Source organism: Lipotes vexillifer, unplaced genomic scaffold (genome assembly GCF_000442215.2).
Source record: "Lipotes vexillifer unplaced genomic scaffold, Lipotes_vexillifer_v1.1 scaffold282, whole genome shotgun sequence".
NCBI classification, from domain to species: Eukaryota; Metazoa; Chordata; class Mammalia; order Artiodactyla; family Lipotidae; genus Lipotes; species Lipotes vexillifer.
The window spans coordinates 52,958-70,735 of NW_006775899.1; the positions used below are offsets into that span (position 1 = coordinate 52,958).

General features: G+C 34.0%; 1 protein-coding gene across 2 annotated transcripts in view; it reads left to right on the forward strand.

Moving 5' to 3' along the window:
- Window positions 1–294: 294 nt before the first annotated feature.
- ABCD2 (ATP binding cassette subfamily D member 2) overlaps window positions 295–17,778 on the forward strand; it is an 86,832-nt gene continuing 69,348 nt past the window's right edge. The window contains exons 1-3 of one of the 2 annotated variants that reach the window (XM_007450235.1): window positions 295–1,664; window positions 3,168–3,348; window positions 16,154–16,269. In XM_007450235.1, the coding sequence (XP_007450297.1) occupies window positions 729–1,664; window positions 3,168–3,348; window positions 16,154–16,269 (1,233 nt within the window). In that variant the 5' untranslated portion in view covers window positions 295–728. Of the gene's footprint in view, window positions 1,665–3,167; window positions 3,349–16,147; window positions 16,270–17,778 lie in introns of both variants that reach the window. The other variant, XM_007450236.1, reaches the window with a different exon arrangement.

Sequence of the window (17,778 nt, forward strand, 5' to 3'; positions counted from 1 at the left end):
GTGCAGAAAAACAGATCCAAGTACTTGATACTTTGTTTTTTTCCAGTGCCCCTCCCATTTGTCACTTTCATCTTTCTCCCTTTCAGATTCATTCCATACCCTTTTCATTACATGTTGATCCTCTTGTCCCTCTTACCTCATCTCCCCAGTTCCTCCTCCCTCATTCGTTTTTTAGCTCTTAGAAATCTCTCTTTCTTTTTGCTCTTCCTCTGTGGTATCTGCTGAAACCTTAGAGAAGTGATGTATTTTCTGAAACTTCTGTGGGTTTCTAAGTGACGCTGAGCATGCTCAGTCGCTAGGGCAGGTTTTGTCGCCAGCAGCTGCCCTGATTCGACCTCTCCAAAAATAGACATTTAACTCTCTGAACTGTTTAAGGATGTAATTCGTTTTGCTCTCTCTTCATTTTCAAGGTTCAAAGGAAAGCGGCGAGGATTCCAGGGGTCCCGTCGCCCCTACAGCCAATGAGGGGCCTGAGAGGGAGGAGCTTGGGGCTGCTTGGTGCAGCTTGAGCTTCTGAGGGAATCATCCCCACTAGACGCAGTGGAGTCTGAGCTGTGCTGCATGTCACAGAAAAAAATCTTAAAAAATAAAAACAAAAAAACAGAAGAGGAGAAACGCTGCAGAGTATGGAACGCTATAGAACTTTCTGAAACATTTGCTTGGGATTCCCGGGGAGCATGATCTTTTAAAACCAATTCTTTCTGAAGCCGGTTTGGGTAACTGGGAAAATGATACATATGCTAAATGCAGCAGCTGATCGAGTGAAATGGACCAGATCGAGGACTGCTAAAAGGGCTGCCTGCGTGGTGGCTGCAGCATATGCTCTGAAAACCCTCTGTCCCATCATTGGCAAGCGTTTAAAGCAATCTGGCCACTGGAAGAAAAAAGAAGCTTACCCGGCTGCAGAGAATAGAGAAATACTGCATTGCACCGAGGCCACTTGTAAAAAACCTTCGCCTGGAGTGAATGCAGATTTTTTCAAACAGCTACTAGAACTTCGGAAAATTCTCTTCCCAAAACTTGTGACCACTGAGACAGGATGGCTCTGCCTCCACTCGGTAGCTCTAATCTCAAGAACCTTTCTGTCTATCTATGTAGCTGGTTTGGATGGAAAAATCGTGAAAAGCATTGTGGAAAAGAAGCCTCGGACTTTCATCATCAAATTAATCAAGTGGCTTATGATTGCCATCCCTGCCACCTTTGTCAACAGTGCAATAAGGTACCTAGAGGGCAAATTGGCCTTGGCCTTCAGAACTCGCCTAGTCGACCATGCCTATGAAACCTATTTTACAAATCAGACTTATTATAAGGTGATCAATATGGATGGGAGGCTGGCAAACCCTGACCAGTCTCTTACTGAGGATATTATGATGTTCTCTCAATCTGTGGCTCACTTGTATTCCAATCTGACCAAACCTATTTTAGATGTAATCCTGACTTCCTATACGCTCATCAAGACTGCTACATCCAGAGGAGCAAGCCCAATTGGGCCCACCCTTTTAGCAGGGCTTGTGGTATATGCCACTGCTAAAGTGTTAAAAGCCTGCTCTCCCAAATTTGGTAAATTGGTGGCTGAAGAAGCTCGTAGGAAAGGCTATTTGCGGTATGTGCACTCCAGAATTATAGCCAATGTTGAAGAAATTGCCTTCTACAGAGGACATAAGGTAAGAAAGAAATTAAGGTGACGGGTGAAATGTGAGACTGTTCAAGCTGCCACTGCAGTGCTAGATACCATCTGTTGTACTGTTGATGGACCCACTTCTTTAGGGTTTTAGATTCTTATGACATTCAAACCTGTATTAAAATATATGCTTCATTACCCTTTTTAATCACAAGCTGTTAATTATATGTAGAGTGCAAACTTTTCTAACATTTCATGAAAATAACATTTTCAGCATTCTAAAAAAGTCTACTTAGTCTGTTATCCAAATATGCTCAGAATTATCTCTAAAGCATTTTCTTAAAACAAATCCTAAGTAGACGGTCCTAGAACATTGAAGAAAATATATGTTTAGAAACTAAGTAAACATACTTCCACTGAGATGGAAAATCTAGGATGGTATTGTTTGTTTGTTTGTTTATCAAGAGGAAAAAAAAGTGCTTTCATATGAAAGACAGGTGTGACAGTTTTGCATGCCTGGTCCATGATAGAGTTCCTCAGTTCTAAGAAGTGCAGGAGAGTGGCTTACAAATGGCATTTCCATTACTCTTAATGTTCAGTACCATATTTTGACACAAATTAAAAAAGGTAGTGAAATGAAATTTTGTCTAGCTTAGAGGGAAAAGCTAAGATTAGAGATGAAGAGGAAAAAAGGAGCTCCAGAATATTATTTTTAAATATTAAAGATTTTCAACATTAAGCAGGTCCCTTAAATAGTTAACCTGATTACATAAATTTGCAGTACATTAAAGACTTTTTAAGGTGATGCATCTGAAATCTTAATACAAATGACTTGGCAAATGAAATAGTAAGTTATTCTAAAGTTGAAATGGTATTATAATTAAAAAGCAGAATTATTTAATTTTGAAACATCATCGATAACAACAAAAAAAGAAATTTTATAGTAGTACCAATCTGAAGAAGAAAGTTTAAAGCAAATTTAGGACTTCTATTCCCACTTGAAAATTGGCTTAATATGTTGTAGTAATCATATTTATGTCATTCTTGAATCACTGAGCTCAGTGATATAAATTATAGCATGTTGTAGGCTTCTTGCATTTAAGACAAAACCCAGTAAATTGAGTTAATTCAAAAGTGGAGTCTAATTACACATATACATGTCATGTGTTTATTTTCAGATATTTTTGCTGTAATCAAAAAGGATAAGGTTCTAACTGTTTATTCATGTCTTATGGAATATCATTTAATTTTAACATCTTATACATATAAATTTGAAAACATAAGTATAAATCACTTGTATATATTTATATTTAACATTATATTTACTGAATATCAGACATTTAAAAAATAATACAGGTGTGATTTCAACTAAGTAATGACTAATTCTGACATTAATCTGTATTTATTGGTTGTTAGAATCACAGATAATAGTATACTAAGTAAAACAAAATAATATGTAATTATCTTTAAAGAAAGTCCTCAAACATACGTTATTTATTTTTATAGTTCATACTAGGTTAATTCTTATCTCTTTTTCTCTCCATAGGTAGAAATGAAGCAACTCCAGAAAAGTTACAAAGCTTTAGCAAATCAGATGAACCTCATTTTATCCAAACGTTTGTGGTACATTATGATAGAGCAATTCTTGATGAAGTATGTTTGGAGCAGCAGTGGACTAATTATGGTGGCTCTACCTATTATCACTGCAACTGGCTTTGCAGATGGTGGTAATGGCATTTATGCTTAATATTAAATATATGTTTCTGATTATTTCTCTTTAAGGTGTCACTGCTGGAGTTATGTCAGTGAATTGTGTAGTTATCATTCTATAGTCCTTAATGATCAGAAACAATGGCAGACTTTGCAACATCCAGTAATAAGACCAGCAATATGAAAGAAGTGACTCAAAAGACCTTTCCAGTTCTGTGATATTTCAGAAACCTCTGATGTAGTGTTTTTGGGAGATGATCTTGAGCAATTTTAATTATACTGCCTAATATAGAATGATTCTCTAGTTTACAGTTCAACTCAACACAAATTAATACATTCAAAAGGAGTATAATAGAAAGTCTCCCCATATGTTGTAAATTTCAGTTCTGCACGTAGAATGCATTTAGTCTATAAATATTCTATAACTAGATCTGCCCTGATTTGTGATTTGAATAGTTGATTGACTACATAAGACAACTAATAATACTATTTCAGGGAGAGCTTCATGCCATGGAACAAGGTCTCCTCTACTTGTAGGTAATATAGAAAACCTCCTATTTGGTGGTATTGTGGGGATAGGGATTGTCAAGTTTCAGGGGTCTAATTCTATCCTACCACTGTCCCAGTGTTTTTTTTTATCAACATTTTTCATCCTTTGGAACAACTAAGAAAGATAAAGACAAGGAGGACAATATTAAAATGTTATGTAATACTTGAGATGGGAGTTTGGGTTTTAATTGGCAGGACAAAGGGAGATTAATTAAAGAAGCAGCATTTTCCTCTCTTTTTCCAAAGTAAAATATTCCCCCCCCTCTTTAAAAACCACTTGACCAAAATTGGTCTTAGTGTTGAAGGAGCTAGACAAAAACATGGGCTTTGTGGTGAGACAGAGCTTTGCTCAAGTCTTTACTTTCCCTCTTTCTGTCTGTGTCCTTTTAGTCATGTTAATTAAACTGTCTAAACCTCAGTTTCCTCATCTGTAAAATGAGAATCAGAAAGGCTACTTCAGAGTGGGGTGGTGAGGATTTAGTAGAATAATGTATCAAGAGCATGTATCAAGAACATTGACATGGTGACAATTATTGCCTAGAAAACAAAAGGCAACACTAAGAAAAATGTAACAGAATTCACACTATTTTACAGTTATTTTTGGTGTAGAACTAAGTATTAATAGTTATTTGTTTGAAGTCATCCAATAAAAACAAGTAAAAAATTACCATATGCTTTAATATTTTAAAACAGTGCTTTAATGCTTTACCAATTCTCACAAAAACACCTGTCAAATTTGAGTCATTCTTAACCTAAAATTGTTCATTTTGGTAAAGTAGGATTTGTCAATCCCTTGTGGTAAGTGCTATACATATACCAAATGTACTGTGCAACTCAACTGTCTAATAGTGTATTTAGACCACTAGGAAAACTGAATTTTATCTGTTTATTTAATGTTTTCAAAATTCGTTTTAATCATTTTTAAAAGCTTCTATTGAAAAAGGCATTGTTAGTATTTTTAGATTTAATCCTTTCATAATGAAATAAAATAAATTGCTTTTTCAAAAGAGTATTAGAGAAAAGAAGACAAAAATGTATGATCTTAAGATTAGTTTTACTAAGAAATTTAACAAAATTGTCAGATATTCATAGTGAATATCTATCCATCAGTGTATGGATATTTTAAAAGTTTCATGTATAATGTATATTAGAAACTACCCCAGTGACAAAATTATGGTGTTGTTCTGTTAGTCTTTGGAAGAACTGGTCTTATTAGAAAACCCTGGAGTATTCAACATAGAACAGAGAAAATGCAGCTATTAATGGTGACAAATTAACCCCACAGAGACCAGTAAGAAGTAAACAATGTATGCAAACAATCTAACAATCTTCTGTAGGTGATGTAATAAAATATTTAAAAATAAGTCCTACAAATCTTGAAAATACAATAGTAAATTAAAGAAACAGCATTAAAATTTTAGATTGAAATTGTGATAATAATCACATTGATGCAAGTGAAACAAAATAATTCTTAAAGCTTCTTTTCAAAAGAAAATTTTATAAAAAGAAAAGCAATGTAAGAATTTCATAGAAGAATAAAATGAATTCATATGATAATATTAAGAGAGTGTGTCTTGATATCTTCTATAATTTCTAAGGTTACTGTGTGTATGCTTATAATGTTCTTATGTATGTATTTATGAAATATATTTGACTTATGATGACATACCACATGAAAACACTAAGTTATCATTTTACTCAGACAAAATAATTAAGTTTTTTTTTAGATAATGATATTATCTTTGAGGCTTTAGGTCTTGGAATTAAATACTATCTATCCTAATCTAGTCTTCAATCTTAATTTATACTAATGCCCTGAGTTGTCTCTTACATTAGAGATAAATTAAGCACATGATAGTACATATTTTAATGCAAAAATAGATGGAAAAAAATGGATGAATAAGAGGGATGGCAAAGAGGAAAGGGAGAAAAAGCAGAAAAGAGGAAAGAAAGAAGAGTAAAGGAAGAAACAGGCCACTGTTCAAATCTTGACTCTGCTATTTAGTAGTTATCCATCCTTAAGAAAGTTACAGAAACTTTATATGCCTCAGTTTTCCTTTCTTAACTATAGGAATAATAATATATATTTTACAGAATTGTTATGAAATTATAAATAACGTATTTCATGTGCCTTGAAACAGTCCATGGCAAATAGTAAGAATTTAGGTGGAAGCAACAGTTAATATTTATTACACTCTTACTGTGCGGGTTCTGGTATCAGATTGCCTGGGTTCAAATGCTGGCTCTTTTGCTTATTGGGCTGTGACCTTGAACAAATCATTTAACCTTTTTGTGCTTCAGTTTCCCCATTTCCAAGATGGGGGAAATTATAGCAGCGTTGCTATGAAGATTAAAGAAGATCCCATGTGTAAAATTTAGAGCAATGCCTGCATCATAGGAAATGCTCAATAGATGTTTGCTGGCCTGATCATTGTTAAAAGAGCAAGGCATTTGAAAGTGATTAGTAAGTTGGAGGTAAAGATGCAAATAGGAGGAATAGCCTACATAAATTGTTTGAGAGGAGAAAAGAAAAACAGTTCTGGAGTAGATTGGTTACACCATCTAGCTACAACTTTAAGTAAAATCTTGTGGTAAGGACAGGATTATATTTATATTCAACTTCACATTACAAAACTGCATATGGTATCATGTCATTTTCATGTCAGAAGCGGAGCTTACAGGTGATCTAGTCTGGAGCCCTAGGCATGCCTAAGATCATACAAATGGTTAGTGGAAGCACTAAGGATAAAAGACATTATGTAATTCCTTGTGCATTGCTTTTTTTCCCTTCACTATGCTGCCTCTATATTAGCTATATTGGAACTTATTCTATAAGGGACTTAACTTATTTGAGACCAAGTAATCATGGGAGCAAATGGTTGAAAAAGGCATTGAAGTAGTTGATTTTGTATCATCTCTATTATCTTTATAGAGGACATTACCCCTTTATTTGCTTCATATTAAGAGAAAGACTGAAATTATGTGAAGAAAATAGTTACTTGGGAGCTATAATCTCAGTTGTTTAATGTTATAGGCCACTTCCACTTTTCTTCTGTTTATATCAAGAGCAGTTCTGGGCAAGGCCAGGGAAAGCTACTTATAGGTCTCTCCTGCCATACCTTATTACAGACACCTAACGAGTAGGGAAGAGAGCAGCTAAGCCACTGGCACTGCCAGTGTTGGTAATCTGCTAGTGTGAGGTGGCACATCAGAAGTAGCAACTGAGAGATACTGTTCTTAGGAATAGAACTATATTCTACCCATCACCCTAGTAACATGGGTGATGTTTGTATTCTCAAAATGTACCTGCAACAAGATTATATCCATAGCTCCTGCTGTATTAGTATGTCTCATATTCCAATGTCAAATTATTCAAATAAAATATTATATTATAGGTCAGTTTAGATATGATTACTCTCCTGTTGACCAATAACAGTAATTATCAATATATATCAAAGACATACTTTTAGCTGTAAGTAGCTATGCATATATGTAGTTATGATTTTTAAAGTATAACACATATGTCAACAAGACACAATCATTAGTGTACCCCTCAACCAATTGTCACAAAGTTAAGACATATACATAATCACGACTCAGAAGAAATAGAACCTTACCTTTATCCCAGAAGCCTCCATACCCCTTCCCAGTCCTATCCTCATCATTAGCCCCCCTCCCCAACTCCACTTACTCCTGTCCTTGCCATGCCACAGCAAAGATCATTATTTTACTGACCATTCATTAATATTTGCTGGTTTTTGAATCTTCTATAAATAGTATCGTATAGTATGCATGAGCATTCTAGTCGCTCCACATCTTTGTCAATGTTTGACATCAGTCTTTTTCGTTTAGGTATTTTTCAGCTTCAGCATATGGAGAGTGTATAGTGGTACTTTACTGTGGTCTTAGTTTTCATTTCTTTGATGACTAATGAGATTAAGCACTTTTTATTCATTTATTGGCCATTTGGATAGCTGTTCTTATGAAGTGCTGATAATTTTTAAAATTAATTTTAAATTAGCTTATCTGTTTTTTTCTTATTGATTTGTGAGAGCTGTTATGTATTCTGTAATAAGTCTTTTGTCAGACACACACACACAAAATCTCAAATATCTTTTCCCACTTGATTCTTCCTTTTTCAGTCTCCTAACAGTGTCCAAGAGAAGTTATCATTTTAATATAGTTCAATTTATCAATCATTTTCTTTGTGGTTAATGGTTTTATGTCCTGTTTAAGAAACATTTGTCTAACCTAAGGTCATAAAGGTACTCTCCAATTTTATCTTTTAGAAATTTATTGGTTTTTCATTTCACATTGATATCATCAATCTATTTAGAGTTGATATTTATATATGGTATGAAGTAGGGTAAGGCTATAGTTTTTGCTGAGTTTTGTCAAGATGACAAAGGTAAAATGTAAATGAAATTAAATAAACTCAGATTATAAAAGCCAAGGATAAAAGTACAAAAGAATAGCCTACTTTTTTAACTTTTAAAAATTAATAGACTTAAACCTGAATTATAAAATTCTTTCTCATCTTTTCAGTGAAATAGCAACAGATGTGACTATGTTTCAGTACATACTTATTATTAGCAGTGATGAAAAGTAGCAGTAAAATGAGCAGATATGTTAACTATTAAATCCTTAAATGTGGAACTTTTGAAAAAATATTTTAAATATTTGGTGAGGAAAATGAAATATGTTTACCTAGGATACAAAATAGGCGAGTGCTTTAGGTCATGAATTTATATCTCTGACACTAAGGAATCTGGCCTTGTCATAGAAGTTATTCTCTAATGTGTGCATGACAAAATACTCTTGCACTGCTCTCAAACTACTTGCCAAAGAAAAACCAGTAGAATAAGTCAAATGAAGTCTTTCCAGAGCTATTTGTAATTTTGTTACAAATTTGTAATTTTAAAAGCATGGAGAAAACCCAGTAGATAATAGTCTGCCAAAGCAACATAGAAATTACCATGCCATACCAAACACCTGTCCATCTGTGCTAGTGTTATTTCTTTTTATTTATTTATTTATTTTTATACAGTAGGTTCTTATTAGTTATCTGTTTTATACATATTAGTGTATATATGTCAATCCCAATCTCCCAATTCATACCACCACAACCCCTGGGCTTTCTCCCCATGTTGCCCGTATGTTTGTTCTCTACACCTGTGTCTCTATTTCTGCCTTGCAAACTAGTTCATCTGTACCATTTTTCTAGATTCCACATACATGCATTAATAGACGATATTTGTTTTTCTTTTTTTGACTTGCTTCACTGTGTATGACAGTCTCTAGGTCCATCCATATCTCTACAAATGACCCATTTTCATTCCTTTGTTTGGCTGAGTAATATTCCATTGTATATGTGTACCACATCTTCTTTATCCATTCATCTATCAATGGGCATTTAGGTTGCTTCCATGACCTGGCTATTGTAAATAGTGCTGCAATGAACACTGGGGTGTATGTGTCTTTTTGAATTATGTTTTTTTCTGGGTATATGATAGTTCAATTTTTAGTTTTTTAAGGAACCTCCATACTGTTCTCCATAGTGGCTGGATCAATTTACATTCCCACCAACAGTGCAAGAGGGTTCCCTTTTCTCCACACCCTCTCCAGCATTTATTGTTTGTAGATTTTTTGATGATGGCCATTCTAACCAGTGTGTGGTGATACCTCATTGTAGTTTTGATTTGCATTTCTCTAATTAGTGATGTTGAGCAGCTTTTCATGTGCCTCTTGGCCATCTGTATGTCTTGATTAGAGAAATGTCTACTTAGGTCTTCTGCGCACTTTTTGATTGGGTTGTTTCTTTTTTTAATATTGAGCTGCATGAGCTGTTTGTATATTTTGGAGATTAATCCTTTGTCCATTGATTTGTTTGCAAATATATTCTCCTATTCTGAGGGTTGTCTTTTTGTCTTGTTTATAGTTTCCTTTGCTGTGCAAAAGCTTTTAAGTTTCAGTAGGTCTCATTTGTTTATTTTTGTTTTTTTTCCATTACTCTATGAGGTGGGTCAAAAAAGATCTTGTGTGATTTATGTCAAAGAGTGTTCTTCCTATGTTTTCCTCTAAGAGTTTTAGAGTGTCCGGTCTTACATTTACATCTTTAATCCATTTTGAGTTTATTTTTGTGTATGGTGTTAGGAAGTGCTCTAGTTTCATTCTTTTACATGTAGCTGTCCAGTTTTCCAGGACCACTTATTAAAGAGACAGTCTTTTCTCCATTGTATATCCTTGCCTCCTTTGTCATAGATTAGTTGACCATAGTTGTGTGGTTTTATCTCTGGGCATTCTATCTGTTCCATTGATCTATATTTCTGTTTTTGTGCCAGTACCATACTGTCTTGATTACTGTAACTTTGTAGTATAGTCTGAAGTCAGGGAGCCTGATTCCTCCAGCTCTGTTTTTCTTTCTGAAGATTGCTTTCACTATTGGGGATCTTTTGAATTTCCATACAAATTGTGAAATATTTTGTTCTAGTTCTATGAAAAATGCCACTGGTAATTTGATAGGGATTGCATTGAATCTGTAGGTTGCTTTGGGTAGTATAGTCATTTTCACAGTACTGATTCTTCCAATCCAAGAACATGATATATCTCTCCATCTGTTTGTGTCATCTTTTTTTTTAACACCGTTATTAGAGTATAATTGCTTTAAAATGGTGTGTTAGTTTCTGCTTTATAACAAAGTGAATCAGCTATACATATACATATATCCCCATATCTTCTCCCTCTTGTGTCTACCTCCCACCCTCCTTATCCCACCCCTCTAGATGGTCACAAAGCACGGAACTGATCTCCCTGTGCTATGCGGCTGCTTCCCACTAGCTATTTTATATTTGGTAGTGTATATGTGTCCACTTTGATTTGTTTCATCAGTGTCTTATAGTTTTCTGAGTACAAGTCTTTACCTCCTTAGGTAGGTTTATTCCTAGGTATTTTATTCTTTTTGTTGCAATGGTGAATGGGATTGTTTCCTTAATTTCTCTTTCTGATCTTTCATTGTTAGTGTATAGGAATGCAAGAGATTTCTGTGTGTTAATTTTGTATCCTGCTACTTTACCAAATTCATTGATAAGCTCTAGTAGTTTTCTGGTGGCATCTTTAGGATTCTCTATGTATAAAATCATGTCATCTGCAAACAGTGACAGTTTTACTTCTTTTCCAATTTGTATTTCTTTTATTTCTTTTTCTTCTCTGATTGCTGTGGCTAGGACTTCCAAAATTATGTTGAATAATAGTGGACATCCTTGTCTTTTTCCAGATCTTAGTGGAAATGCTTTCAGTTTTTCACCATTGAGAATGATGTTTGCTGTGGGTTTGTCATATATGGCCTTTATTATGTGGAGGTGGGTTCCCTCTATGCCCACGTTCTGGAGAGTTTTTATCATAAATGGGTGTTGAATTATATCAAAAGGTTTTTCTGACTCTATTGAGATGATCATACTGGTTTTATTCTTCAATTTGTTTATATGGTGCATCACATTGGTTGATTTGTGTATATTTAAGAATCCTTGCGTTCATGGGATAAATCTCACTTGATCATGGTGTATGATCCTTTTAATATGTTTTTATATTCTGTTTGCTAGTATTTTTTTGAGGATTTTTGCATCTATATTCATCAGTGATATTGGTCTGTAATTTTCCTTTTTTGTAGTATCTCTGTCTGGTTTTGGTATCAGGGTGATGGTAGCCTCATAGAATGAGTTTGGGAGTGTTCCTTCCTCTGTAACTTTTGGAAGAGTTTGAAAAGGATGGCTGTTAGCACTTCTCTAAATGTTTGATAGAATTCACATTTGAAGCCATCTGGTCCTGGACTTTTGTTTGTTGGAAGATTTGTAATCATAGTTTCAGTTTCATTACTTGTGATTGGCCTGTTCATATTTTCTATTCCTTCCTGGTTCAGTCTTGGAAGGTTATACCTTTCTAGGAATTTGTCCATTTCTTCCATCCATTTTATTGGCATAGGGTTGCTTGTAGTAGTCTCTTATGATGCTTTGTATTTCTGTGGTGTCCGTTGTAATTTCTCCTTTTTCATTTCTAATTTTATTGATTTGAGTCCTCTCACTCTTTTTCTTGATGAGTCTGGCTAAAGATTTATCAAGTGTGTTTATCTTCTCAAAGAATCAGCTTTTAGTTTTATTGATCTTTGCTATCGTTTTCTTTGTTTCTATTTCATTTATTTCTGATCTGATCTTTATGATTTCTTTCCTTCTCCTAACTTTGGGTTTTGTTTGTTTTTTCTCTAGTTCCTTTAGATGTAAAGCTGATTGTTTATTTGAGATTTTTCTTATTTCCCAAGGTAGGCTTATATAGCTATAAACTTCCCTCTTAGAATTGCTTTTGCTGCATCCCATAGGTTTTGGATCATTGTATTTCCATTGTTTTTTGTTTCTAGGTAGGTTTTGATTTCCTCTTTGATTTCTTCAGTGATCTCTTGATCATTTAGTAACATATTGTTTTGCCTCCTTGTGTTTGTGGGTTTTTTACAATTTTTTCCCTGTAATTCATTTCTAATCTCGTAGCATTGTGGTCAGAAAAGATGCTTGGTATGATTTCAAATTTCTTAGATTTACCAAGGCTTGATTTGTGACCCAAAGTGTGATCTATCCTTGAGAATGTTCTGTGTGCACTTGAGAAGAAAGTGTAATCTGCTGTTTTTGGATGGAATGTCCTATAAATATCAATTAAAGCTATCTGGTCTATTGTGTCATTTAAAGTTTCTGTTTCCTTATTAATTTTCTGTATGGATGATCTGTCCATTGGTGTAAGTAAGGTGTTAAAGTCCCCCACTATTTTTGTGTTACTGTTGATTTCCTCTCTTATATCCATTAGCATTTGCCTTATGTATTGAGGTGCTCCTATTTTGGGTGCATTTATATTTATAATTGTTTTATCTTCTTTTTGGATTGATCACTTGATCATTATGTAGTGTCCTTCCTTTTCTCTTGTAACACTCTTTAATTTAAAGTCTATTTTATCTGATATGAGCATAGGTGCTCAAACTTTCTTTTGATTACTATTTGCATGGAACATCTTTTTCCATCCCCTCACTTTCCATCCTTATGTGTCCCTAGGTCTGAAGTGGGTCTCTTGTAGACAGCATATATATGGGTCTTGTTTTTGTATCCATTCAGTGAGCCTGTGTCTTTTGGTTGGAACTTTTAATCCATTCTCATTTAAGGTAATTATTGATATGTATGTTCCTATTACCATTTTCTTAATTATTTTGGGTTTGTTTTTGTAGGTCCTTTTCTCCTCTTGTGTTTTCTGCTTAGAGAAGTTCCTTTAGCATTTGTTGTAGAGCTGGTTTGGTGGTGCTGAATTCTCTTAGCTTTTGCTTGTCTGTGAAGCTTTTGCTTTCTCCGTCAAATCTGAATGAGATCCTTGTCAGGTATAGTAGTCTTGGTCGTAGGTTCTTCCCTTTCATTACTTTAAATATATCATGCTACTCCCTCTGGCTTGTAGAGTTTCTGCTGAGAAATCAGCTGTTAACCTTATGGGAGTTCCCTTGTATGTTAGTTGTCATTTTTCCCTTGTTGCTTTTAATAATTTTTCTTTGTCTTTAATTTTTTTCAATTTGGTGACTATGTGTTCAGCATGTTTCTCCTTAGGTTTATCCTTACTGAGACTCTCTGTGCTTCCTGGACTCGGGTGGCTATTTCCTTTCCCATGTTAGGGAAGTTTTCAACTATAATCTCTTCAAATATTTTCTCGGGTCCTTTCTCTCTCTCTTCTCCTTCTGGGACCCCTGTAATGCAAATGTTGTTGCGTTTAATGTTATCCAAGAGGTCTCTTAGGCTGTTTCATTTCTTTTCATTCTTTTTTCTTTATTCTATTCTATGGCAGTGAATTCCACCATTCTGTGTTCCAGGTCACTTATCTGTTCTTCTGCCTCAGTTATTCTGCTATTGATTCCTTCTAGTGTATTTTTCATTTCAGTTATTGTACTATTCATCTCTGTTTGTTTGTTCTTTAGTTCTTCTATGTGTTTATTCTTTAAATCTTCTAGGTCTTTGTTAAACATTTCTTGTATCTTCTCAATCTTTGCCTCCATTCTTTTTACAAGGTCCTGGATCATCTTCTCTGTCATTATTCTGAATTTTTTTTCTGGTACGTTGCCTATCTCCACTTCATTTAATTGTTTTTCTGGCGTTTTATCTTGTTCCTTCATCTGGTACATAGTTGTCTGCCTTTTCATTTTGTCTGTCTTTCTGTGAATGTGTTTTTTTGTTTCACAAGCTGCAGTATTGTAGTGCTTTTTCTTCTGATCAGTTTTATTTCTTCTTAACAGAGACTATCAGTGAAAGCTATTATTCAAACCCCTTTTAACCCAAATTCGTAAAATCCCATAATTATTTTAGATCATCAGCCAGATTCTCTGAGCCAAAACTATTCTTAGCACTTTAACTGATACAGCAGTTACTATTTTGGTAGCTTGCAAGAATCCTTTGTTAATTTTTTGTGGCTATCTAAATTTTATCACACATTTAAATGTGTTTAATAATAACTACATTCTGTTCCCAGCCTTTTTAGCCATTCATGTCTTTCTCTCATCACTTATACTAACAGTCAAAGCCTTTCTTTTTTCATTCTTCAAGGAAACAGACTAACTTCAAGGGAACTAAAGATAGTTTTCTATAGCAGTACTTAACTCTCAAGCTAGGAGGTCCCCATGAACTCATGGTTTTTCTGATACTCAAGTAAAATCAGTGCTTAACACCAACCCATACTGTAACTTGACCAGGTTATTATTCAATTGGCATTGCTTGAAATTTCCCTTCTTTGAGACATTGCTTATGCTGTACTTGTGATCTTTTAAAATTGTATGCAGTCTTCAAGGCCTCACTCCCAGTCTACTCCTCCATGAAGCATTTCTTGTCTCTTGCAGAGAAATTATTTTTGCATCCTTCAAATGTGTCATATTAACTCTCCTCATAGGCTGCCCTGCATTGTTATTTGAGAACTTGTCTTCTTTCTCCTATCAAACTGTAAGCTTCCTAAGGAAAGAATCTGAAAATTACATTTAATCCTTGCGTATCCTGTAACACCTTGCCTAACTTCTTGTAAATCCTGCTGTTCAGTAAATATCTGCTGAGTGAATTTTACCTTATATTATGGATGGATCTCTTTCAAACTCAGCTGAGCTGTCTATGAGCAAGTAAAGTATCTGGTAGTTATAGCAGGGCACATGTTAAATATTTGCATGTCATGGAGAAAAAAGAAAACCCTTTTCACTGAGATAAATCCAAGCAAAATAAATAGCAAAGTGGGCTCATGGCTATTTATATTATTCTAATTTCTTCATTAATTTACAGCTTTCGATTTAGAATTTTGGTGATAATCCATAGAAAGACTGGATAGAGAATCAAACTGATGCCAAGATTAAAGTAATGACCTGGAAAGAATAATTTTAAAGAATAATACTAAATGGAGTAGATATGCAATAATAACAATAACACTTAGAGAAAATAATAACACCTAACATTTAAGAGCAATTATTATAAACTATGGATTAGGCTAACACTTTGTTTACATTTCCCCTTTAAATCTCACAACAACCCTCTGAGATAGAATTGTTTGAGATAATACTATTATTTCCCTCATTTATACATGAGAAAGTAGCATGGAGAAGATTAGTGGCTTGCTCTACTAACCTTACTACTTGCCAATATGTAGTAGAGTCTGGACTCTAACCTAGTCTGACTTCTGGCTTTTAACCATAATTCTGCATTGACAGTAATTTAGGATATTTATCTATCTATCCATCCATCCATTCAATACACATTAAGGAGTACTATGTTCTAGACACTCTGGTGAGTACTAAGAATAATGAATAAAATACAGTCTTGCCCCTTAAAGAACTTATAGTCCACTGGAAAACCCAGACAAGGGTTCCCAGGGAAACCTGTACTAAAGAGTTAACCTTTTAAGAGAGAGCTTGGCAAAAAAGAAAGTATATTAAAGTCAGAAAATATTATATATGCAAATACCAGAGAGTAAGCAGAATATTGCATGGTTGGGGTGTTGCTAAACTGGAGGGTGAAAGTTGAAACAGGTAGACAGAGCTAGATTATGAGACAAAGGAAGATTTAAATAAAATCTGGTATAAACACTATTTTTTAAATAATTCATTAATTCCTAGGAAATGCTGATACTAATGAAAAATTTTCATACGGTTGTTTTAGTCACAGTCTCAGTACAAAGCAAAAAATTTAGTTACTTAAAAAATTCAACAGTTTTGTAATTTGCTTTTAGATCTAGAGGATGATCGAAAGCAAGCTATGGTTAGTGAGCGGACAGAAGCATTTACCACTGCTCGAAATTTATTGGCCTCTGGAGCTGATGCTATTGAAAGGATTATGTCTTCATACAAAGAGGTACTTGCATTTCTTGTTATCAATTTGATTAAAATAAGATATATGAAAATCAAGCAAAAATGTAAATTACCATATATGTTTATTATTTTGGAAACATCTTTTCTCTACCAAAAATTGCTAAGGGTATAATCAAGATAAAGGACAACAACTCCCAAGTCTATTGCTGCTAATACCTTTCAGTTTTTATACTCTCAATTGTCAACTCCTTTTTCTGTCTATAGTATGACATATTTGCTCTTAAATTTTACTAAAATGTCCTTTGGTATGGATTTTGGAGCCAGAGTGCCTAAATCTAAATTCTTGCTCCAGTATTTACAAATTATATGAACTTGACCTGTTTGTGTCTGTTTCTTCATCTGTAAAATGGGGGTAATGATAGTGATCACTTCGTAGAGTTGTTGTGATAGTAAACACCTTAATAAGTGTTAGCCAATAATATTACTTATATACCTTGCAAACTTTTACTTTATACTTCAGGACAAGTCAAGCCTTACCAACAATGTATAAAAAACCCTTTTATGATTCCACTTTCTTTCTGACTTCCCTGCAGAGTCTGGGTCTTCCTTCTCTGTGTTCATAGTACATCTGGTGCTTTATTTACCACATTATAATTATCTATCTTTTGCATAAGACCCTGAGTGGAAAGCAGGAACTATCTTATTCATCTTTACATTCCTAATATTTATTTTAATGCTTGGAATATTGTATATGGTCAGTAAATATTTGCTGAGAGAATGGTAATAAGACCTACAGATAGCACAGGGTTAAGATTTAAAATCACTTTATTCAATTCAGATATTAAATAATATTCCCATGGACAGTCATTCTCACTATTAATTACTCTTGTGGCTTTTGTATCAATATAAATTGCCAGACCATCATTATAAATTTAGTTACCTATTAAATTATCCTTGAATAAATTATATAAGATAGTTGCAAAGTTTGTGATTTGCTGACAAAACTTTTCAATCTCATTTAACAACTGATTTATTGAATTGGGTTTTTTTTAAAAAAGGTAAAACCAGTTGTTTAGGACCACAAAGCAAGACAACTCAATTAAAACGTTTTTTTCAAATAGTAATTTTGATAATCTGGAGACACAGTTTTGGGGATAGCTTTTTCAGCTAATAAATTACTTATTATTAAGATTAAATGAGAAATCAAAATTTTTATATATCTCACATTCAAACACTTTGCTATCTAAGTCACAAGGAAAATATCAGATCTTTTTTCTAGATTGTCTCCAACACAAGAAATTATTGCATTTTGTTTCATTTTCCCTGTATATGCATTGAATCATAGAACTTTTACTTCTAAAGAATCTTATTACTCCTGTGAAAGCACATGAATGGATCATGGATTCTCCACTAGCTCTAGAGGGAACAAGGTTTCTTTTTAGACAAAACCCCTTGTCTTATATCCCAAAGTAATTTGTCCACAGTCACATTCTCATTTCTTTTTTTTTTTTTGACACTCTTTGCCCATTCATCCCTGCATCCTGTTCTACTA